This window comes from Heterocephalus glaber, unplaced genomic scaffold (assembly GCF_053883595.1).
Source record: "Heterocephalus glaber isolate CG9 unplaced genomic scaffold, H.glaber_assembly_v1.0 deba00001561, whole genome shotgun sequence".
In the NCBI taxonomy this organism is placed as follows: domain Eukaryota; kingdom Metazoa; phylum Chordata; class Mammalia; order Rodentia; family Bathyergidae; genus Heterocephalus; species Heterocephalus glaber.
Window position 1 is genome coordinate 4,755,150 of NW_028258349.1, and position 9,080 is coordinate 4,764,229.

At 38.8% G+C, this 9,080-nt stretch overlaps 1 protein-coding gene across 1 annotated transcript; it reads right to left on the reverse strand.

The window, feature by feature from the left end:
• Positions 1 to 793: 793 nt before the first annotated feature.
• On the reverse strand, positions 794 to 1,820 carry Or6k6 (olfactory receptor family 6 subfamily K member 6). The gene has a single exon (XM_013077467.3). The coding sequence runs from the start codon at positions 1,718 to 1,720 to the stop codon at positions 794 to 796; it is 927 nt and encodes a 308-aa protein (XP_012932921.2). The 5' UTR covers positions 1,721 to 1,820.
• Positions 1,821 to 9,080: the final 7,260 nt, after the last annotated feature.

The following is a 9,080-nucleotide window of genomic DNA, read 5'->3' on the forward strand; positions in this document are numbered from 1 at the left end:
ATGAAAATTTTAACTGTAGGACACAATCTGGTTTAATATTTTCCTTCTTTTCTCCCAGAACATAAGCCTTAGCAATTCCCTTTCACCTGCAAATGTGTTCAGCCATTCCCTTTTTACTAGCAAATGAACTTCTTTCACCTGTGTATAGACCGCCCCTTTTCACCTGTAAAATAGCCTTTTCCCCAAAAATGGGACACTATCTTCACGTGGGTGGGACATTCTTTCATTATCTTTCTGTGAGTGGGCCAAACTTTTCCCAAGACCCATGAGGAAAGCTGTAGGTTCACACATTCCACAGATTTCTATAGCTAAAACCACATAAATATTCCCAGCTCCAAACTGTAATCCACCTCTCTCTTTCTCTTGGGGGCCCATGTTCTATTGCTTTGAGTGTGGTCTTTTACTGATGTACCCTAAAAATTCTTTTTCAGCAATGAGAATCAGCAAACCTGCAAACCTATTTAATGGGAAAAGTGGGTTAGTTTCCTTAAATCAGCTTTAGGAGCTTCCTTGAACCCGGTCCTGTGACAGTAGTAGAGGATAAGGAATAGGACAAATTGTGCTATAAAGCAGGATAATCTGCCCTTGTGCACTGGCTCAATTGTCACAAGTAATGCTGTTGGACACTGATGCAAATGGACTATGCAGTTACCACTACTGACCTGGAGGCAGTTATCATTCCTATGAACAATAATAGAAAACTAACTGGTGCAATATAAAAAGAGCATAACCATGGACTAGATGTGAAGGGTAAGATTCTGCACTTCCTCCTCAGAGTTCACAGGATTCAGATCTATCTCCCTGCCCCACCCATTGCCTTTTGATAGCAGAAAAGCCTCCTGATAGAGTCTTTCATGTCCTTGTTTCTCAGGCTGTAAATGATGGGGTTGAGGAAGGGAGCAAGGATAACAAAAGTGACAGCAATTGCTGTGTCCCAAAACACTGAGTAAGTGGCTGAGAATCGCAAATACATGACAGCCACACTGCCAAAAAACAGCAAGAACACAGCAAGGTGAGCAGCACAGGTGGAAAAGGCCTTATGACGACCCTCAGCAGAGGGCATCCCCAGAATCACCACAATGATGTGAATGTAGGACAGGGCAATGACCAGGAAGGAGGCCAGGATCTCTGCTCCGTGAATGGCATCCAAGATGACCACTAGGGATGTATCTGTACAGGCCAAGCTCAGCACAGGTGTGAAGTCACAGAAGATCTGATGGATCTGGTTGGAGCCACAAAAAGGCAGTGTGGCAATCCATGCAATCTCAGGGAGCACAAGGAGGAAACCACAGAGGCAGGATCCAGCTGTCAGCTGAATAGAGAGTTTGGGAGTCATGATGGTTGGGTAACGGAGAGGATGGCAGATAGCTATGTACCTGTCGATGGCCATTGCTGTCAGGACACAGCCTTCTGTAATACCCAGCGAGTGGAAGAAATACATTTGCATGAGACAGCCAGCTAGGGAGATGGTCTTTTGCGCACTCACCAGATTGGAGAGCATCTTGGGGATGGTGGTGGTAGTATACCAGATCTCTAGGAAGGAGAGGATACTTATAAAAAAATACATCGGGGTATGCAGGACCACATCCAACTGGACAACAATGAATATTGTTAGGTTCCCAGTTATGATAAATCCATAGATGAGAAGTAAGGGAATAAAGAAAAAGAGGCCACCTTCACGCAAATTTGGGAACACAGAAAAAAGAAACTCGGTCACCATTGTCTGATTCCCATTGGTCACCAACTGTGTAATCTGCGAAGGAAAAGCAAGCAATAAGGAAACTCCTAGAGTTGGAATGCAAATTACTCATTGAAAATTGCTTCACTGATTTTATTTTGTGATCAGTTACTTAAGCTGATAATGGGATCCTAGACAAGACAGTTACAAATTCCTCTCAAGCTATAGCTCCATGCTAGAAACATCTGAAATATTTGCAATAAAGTCTCTAAATGATATTTTTGTAATCATCTTTAACTGACGTGGAGAAAATATAAACAACATAAGACATTTAACTCTCTGGAAATATTTTCTGGAGGTTCAGTCATTTTAATTTCAGAGTTCTCCTCCTTACTCCCAGCCCTTCTGTGTTTAGCCTGAAATCTTATGCCTTTATTTTCAAATATTCTCTACTCCTGTTGTTCAGAAAAAATAATTTTATTAAGGCATTCTCAGGAGACCTTCTCCAATATTTCTTCTCTCTGTTCTTTGCTCACCTTTTTCAGCACTAATTTTTAGCCTGAAGTTGACTAAAATATTCTTTATCACTCAGCCTGTCTTTTTTTTCCTGTTGGTTTCATGTCTCTTCTCACCAGATGTTAAGAATCCAGACATAAGGAAATGTTCCTCCTTACAGTCTCTGTTTTCTCTGTATCTTTTCCTCTGTCAGTGGTTAAGAGTTGCTCAAACAAAGATTCTCTCCAGGATCTCACCTTGCACCTGAGTAGCAATCCCTTCCGGAAAATAACATAACTCCACCTGCTACTCCCACACCTCTCACCCCAACTATGGAGGCCGTATCTCATAGCCAGAGGAAGTAAAACACCATAAATGTTTTTAAAAATCATATTTATGTCTGTCTTTGAAAGAGAGTGCAACAAAAATAAGCTGTAATGAAATTCAAACCAGATTCTACTTGTGGGAGAGAAAGGACAACAAACCTTTTTGCAAGGCTACCTAGAATTCATGAAAGCAGTATCCATTACCTCTCACCTTGCCTACTTTCAGGAGTATTCTTTCTTCTAAGATGTCACTTGACAGATGAATATTCTTAGACACAATTTGCTGCCACTATCTTTTTAAAAATATTCAAAAGATAACTCAGAACTCATAGCCTGATAATCACTGCCAACTCAATAGCTCAGTTAAACCAGACCAGCATCCTGCATTTCTATTTTTGCTGATGCTATTTCTCACTTTCTTCTAATTTCTTGATCTTCTATTGGAATCATAGCTGCCAATGTCTATTGAATGCCCCTATTGTCATGGAAATCTTACTGATCTCCACTGCCAAAAGTATTAACTTTCTCCTCTGTCCTCTAAGAGTGCTTATTTGTTTCTTCATGACACTAATACATCCTTTCTTGCACTTCAGACATTAATATATTGTCATTATCTCTCTCAAGTATACTGAAAACTTCTTAAAAGAAATTGTTTAAGAGCTATAAAATGACATTACTGAATGGTTCCTCCACAATGGTTATGATGCTAAGCATTTTATATACTTAACTTAAAATTTTATTTTTCTTATTTCTACTTAGATTGTGACTACTGTAGCTGAGATAGGGAAATTGAGAACCAGAAAAGAGAAAAAACTTGTCAAAATTAACAGCTGGGATCCAAGTTGGAAACCAAGTCTGTTTGTTTCACAAGCTCACTACTGTTTTTTACATCACATGGTAAGTAAAAGTCAGAATCCATCCTTCTTTCTGTTTCCTACTCTGGAATACTTCTATATTTATAAGACTGTCTCAAGTGTAAGGTGACAGAGCTGATATAATTTCTTCAGAAGTCAAAACAGATTCAACTAAATTCACTGACAATTAAGAAAATTAATTTACCAGGAGGTAAAATGCCTTTGGCACTGTGTCCCAGGCTTTAAGAAAGACACAAAGAAGAGATTGGCTTTGAAATGGAATAAGCAGCAGTGATCAGCAGAAAGGCAGAGCCTCCAAGAATGACAGGAGAGAATGGAGGTGTCTGTGACTAAAACATTCCCTTCTCTGTCCTATCTGTACTTATGTTTTTCACTTAAAGCAACAGAGAATGGTCACAATGAATACTCAACATGGAGTGTACAGAGCAGGAGACCACAAGGCTATAACAATAGGCAAGAAAATCCAGTCCCAAGTAGCTCATAAAAGTTGAATAAAAGATACTATGTTGCTCTAAGCTTGAGGCTCTTCTCCTTAGTAAGAGGGTATCACTATTCATCATTAAAATGTTTATTCACCTAACTCTCAGGAGGTGACTGATCCCGTGGCATGTGTCAATAACTGTTGCAGTTTCAAGGTGAATAAACATTATTCTTGTTTCTGTAACACATAAAGGACATAAAAATATCTAGAATGACAAATACTTATCAGTGTTAATGATCTCAGCCTACACATATTGCTTGTATGCTGAAAAGATACGACTTTGATTTTAGTTATGGAAAAAAATACAATACCCTGACCTGCATCTCTGCAGGAGCTTTAATTCTTTAAGGTTTAGCAGAATTTTAGTTCTTGGATATTAGTACTTTATCTGAACCATATTTTTTCTAACGTCCTTTCAGATTTTATCTCTCATTATTTATTTATTTATTTTGGTACTGGGGATTGAACCTAGGTCTTTACACTGAACTATATTCCCAGGACTTTTGTTAATTTATTTTTTATTTTGAGGCTGTGTATTATTAAGCTGCTACATTTTCCAGGCTAGGCTAAAACTCATGAGTCTCCTGGCTCAGCCTCCCAGAGTGCTGTGATTACAGGTGGGCACCACCACACCTGGCCTCTTAATTCTAACACTTCTGTTCATCCACTAAAAATATGGAGTTTTGTCCTGTAGAGGAATATCTGGGTTCTAATAAGCTAAGAACATAAAGAAAGAGAGGCTGGGGATTTAGCTCTGAGCCACCGTGCCTGCCTTGCAAGGGCAAGGACCTGAGTTTGATCCCTGGTATGGCAAAAAAAAAAAAAAAAATATATATATATATATATATATATATATATATATATATATGGAGAGAGAGAGAGAGAGAGAGAGAGAGAGAGAGAGGGAGAGAGAGAGAGAGAGAGGGAGAGTATGTACAGGCAGAGGTTCATGCCCTGTCAAAAGCTGTCTGTCACACTCACCCTGCCTGCAACCATGAAATCACTTCTTGAAGTCTCTGCAGTTACCTGTCCCTTTTAGTTTGCTGATGATTGTAAATGTCTCTGAAGTCTCTTCAGGGATTATGCAGAATGGAAATATTGTCTTTCCTGGGAGTTCTTTTTAGATACCTAAGAAAAATGGTGCATCTCACTCTCCCCTCTAAGGAACAAATTAGGAGAAACATGTCACTTAGTAATTAGGTATTCCTCTGAGTGAGGGCTCAAAAGATTTTCTGTAGCTACAAAACCTTGTAGACAGGAGCAGAAAGCTGGGTGCTAGCATCCTGAATAGCTGAGGAGTTCAGAACAGACTACAGACTGGGTCATTGTTTGGAATATGCACCAGTAACTACCACCTCTGCTTTTCATCATTTTTCAATACAATTTCCATGCCCTCTGCAAAATATATATTATTACATAAAATGAGTATATTATATATTTTAAGTTTTAAAATATGCACCTCATTTGATCTTCTAAAGAGTTTATATGCTTGAAAATTTTTATCATGGTAGCCAGGGAGATGATTACAAGCCAGGAGGTATCAGCTTGAAATCAGAGGACTCAGGAGGCTGAGGCAGGAGGATCATCATGGGTTGGAGGCCAGCCTGGGCTACATTGCAAGATCCTGTCTCATAAAGAAAGAAAGAAATGAATGGTATCATGGTAAACCAGGTGTGGTAGTACACAAGGGAGAAGGACCACAGGTTTGAGCTCTCCCTGGGAAATTAGTGATATAAGAGACAGCTGGGGGTGTAATAGCACAAGGGCCCTGGGCTCATCTGCCAATACCACACAGACACAAAATATCATTATGGTAAATTTTGTTACTTGCTTTTACCACAATTTTTAAAACTAGATTTGTAAACCAGACACACTGGCATAGGTTTGTAATCCCAGCACTCTGAGAGGCTGAGGCATAATCACAACTTCAAATCCAGCCTGGAAAAATTAGTAAGTTAGTAATATATTGTCTTGAAATAAAAAATTAAAAAGGACTCTATGTTTAGCTCAGTCCAAGAACCCTAGTACAATTCCCAGTACCATAAGATAAATAAGTAAGTAAACAGTTGATGAGGTATGCTATTCAAGAGATAATTTCATTTCAGTCATAAGGCCTTCTGATTGTGGTGAATTTTTTCAATAAAAATATTGTAAAAATACTCTAAATTTCAAATAAAGTCAATGGTATATATTTGAAAACATTTTCAAATCCAACATGAAAATGATTCTAAAATATACAGTTGATTAACATTAAAGATGAATTAATATTATTCACTGTGTTATCTGACTGAAGGGGAAAACTACAGTTTTATCAATAAATACAGAGATTCCCCTGAACTCCACTCCCTCTCAGATTCAAGTCATGGTGGCTGAATCAGCACCTAGTTTTCATTCCAGTGTTTGCTAGTTATTCTACCAAGACTTTTGCTCCCAGGTTCCCATGAAGCCAAGGGGACTTGGGAAAGAGTGATTTGCATTTTTACAACTGTCCAAACACTGAGGCCATAGTTATTGCCTCCATAGCGCTAGTGGCCATGTGTGTTTCTTGCTTTAAAGGCATATGTTAAGAGTATAAAAATCAGAAAATTAAAAATAAAATTAAAAAACTAAATACAAATAAATTATTTCATGGAATTCACACTTATTTGTGATTTTAAAAAAAGGTTTCATATACTAAGAGTAGGAAGAAATGATTTCTAATACTAATCAATCATATCATTACAATTATATAATTATACCTTATGAAATATTTCCTGTGTTGCTTTTCAAAAAAAAATAACTGAACATTTATCATAAAAATAAAATACAACTTTGCTTATAAATAAGAAATGAAAAAAACAGTATTGAGATTATAAGAAAGAATGGCATTGGCCTTCTGTCCCACCACTCCCAGCCCAGAGGAAGGGGCTTCCTGGCCACCATCTGTCCCATCACTCCCAGTACAGAGGAAAGGGCTTTTGGGCCTCCTTCTGTCCTACCCATCTGGGCCAAGAGGAAGGGGCTTCCAGGCCGCCATCCATCCTGCCACTCCCAGCCCAGAGGTAGGGCCTTCTGAGCAACCGTCCCACTGCTCCTGGTCCAGAGGAAGGGGCTTCTGGACCACAATCCCTACCACCACTCCCGGCCTCTGTCCCACCTCTCCCAGCTCAGAGGAGGTCAGCCATGCAGGTGCGAACAGCACCCCCCCGTCCCCACAGTCAAAATGAGAAAACACGTAAATAAGTCTCAAAACCAGACTTCCAGATCACCTACAGCAACCCCAAAGGGAAATGAAATGGAACATTCTGATACTCAACCACCTGGATCCACTAAACTGGCAACAAAAGGGGATCTGGAAAAAATGAAATCAGAACTAATTTCTCAGATAACAGGAGAAATTGTGCTCCTAGTGCAAGACATGATTAATAAATCTAGAGAGGAGCTCAGGAACATGATGGAATCCCAACATAAGAAACAAATGGAATCCATAAAACAGATGCAAATAGATTTCCAGGAGATGAAAAACTCCATTGAAAGTCTACACAGCAGAATGAGCCAATGTGAGGACAGAATTTCAGATATAGAAGATAAGATTGCAATTAGTGACCAGGAAAAGAAAAATTGCTTCAAAATTGTGAGGGAACATGAGAAATCAATCCAGCAGCTCCTAGACAATGCAAAGAAGAAAAGCATAAGACTGATTGGAGTCAATGAAGAAACAAGAGAGAGTACAGATGACATAAAAACACTCTTCACAGAAGTAATGGCAAAAAACTTCCCAAGCAGGGGAAAAGAGCTTGACATACAGATAAGTGAGGCATATAAGACTCCAAATAGCCTTGATCAAAAGAAATCTACACATCAGCATATAATTGTTAAGATTCCAGAAACTCAACAGAAGAACAAAGTTCTACAAGCAGGAAGAGAAAAGAAACCACATACAAAGGAAAGCCCATCAGAATCACAGAATCACAGCACACTTCTCAACACAAACCATCAAGGCAAGAAGACCTTGGAGTGACATATTCCAAGCCCTAAAGGTAAACAGCCTCAAACACAGATTGATGTACAGTGCAAAACTATCTTTCAAAATTGATGGAGCAATAAGATACTTTCATGACAAAGAGCACCTTAGGAACTTCATGAATACCAAACCAGCACTCCAAAAAATTTTACACAATATCCTAGGAACAGACATTGAGGATCATATCCCCAGGAAGCAAAGCAGAATGAACCCATCTGGCATGACAAGAAATTAAATGTAAAGGGGGAGAACCCAACAAAAAGAAAAAGTCATGGCAATGACAAGTCAATACATTTCAGTTATAACCATCAATGTTAATGGTCTCAATTCACCAATCAAAAGAAACAGACTGGAAGAATGGGTCAAGAAGGAAAATCCAACAATATGCTGCATACAAGAAACACAGTTGGGGCCAGGGATTTAGCTCAGTGTGTTCACTGCCTGCTGCGCAAGCACAAGGATCAGAGTTTGATCCCCAGTACCAAAAAAAAAAAAAAAGAAAAAACAGTACAAAAAAAAGAGAAACACACTTAATTCAAAATGAAACTCATAGACTGAAAGATAAAGGGTGGAAAACAATACTCCATGTGACAGGAACCCCCAAAAAAGCAGGAGTAGCTATCCTCTTAGCAGATCAAGTAGATTTCAAACCAACACTGATTAAGAGAGACAAAGAAGGACACTACACCCTTGTAAAGGGAAGAATCCAACAGGAAGAGATGACAATCATAAATATCTATGCACCAAACACTAGTGCACCCAACTATATAAAACAAAAACTAACGGGCATGAAAAGTCATATGTGCACTAATACAATTGTAGTGGGGGACCTCAACACCCCACTGTCAAATAGACACATCAAATAGACAAAAAATAAGTATGAAATACTAGAACTCAATCAAACTCTTGAACAAATGAACCTAATAGATGTTTACAGAGTCTTCCACCCCATAAAATCAGAATACACATTCTTCTCAGCCACACATGGGTCATTGTCCAAAATAGACCACATACTCACTCATAGAACATGTCTAAGTGCAAAGAAATTGAAGTTGTTGTCTGTATATTATCAGACCATGGTGCGATGAAATTGGAGATCCATAGCAAAAGAAACTGAAAAAATTTCATAAATACGTGAAAACTGAACGACACACTTCTGAATAACCAATGTGTCACAGAGGAAATTAAAGAAGAAATCAGACAGTTCCTTCAATTAAATGAC

Excerpts from the sequence above, each read along its gene's own strand:
- Or6k6 (XM_013077467.3), bottom strand. The coding sequence starts at position 1,720 with ATGGTGACCGAGTTTCTTTTTTCTGTGTTCCCAAATTTGCGTGAAGGT.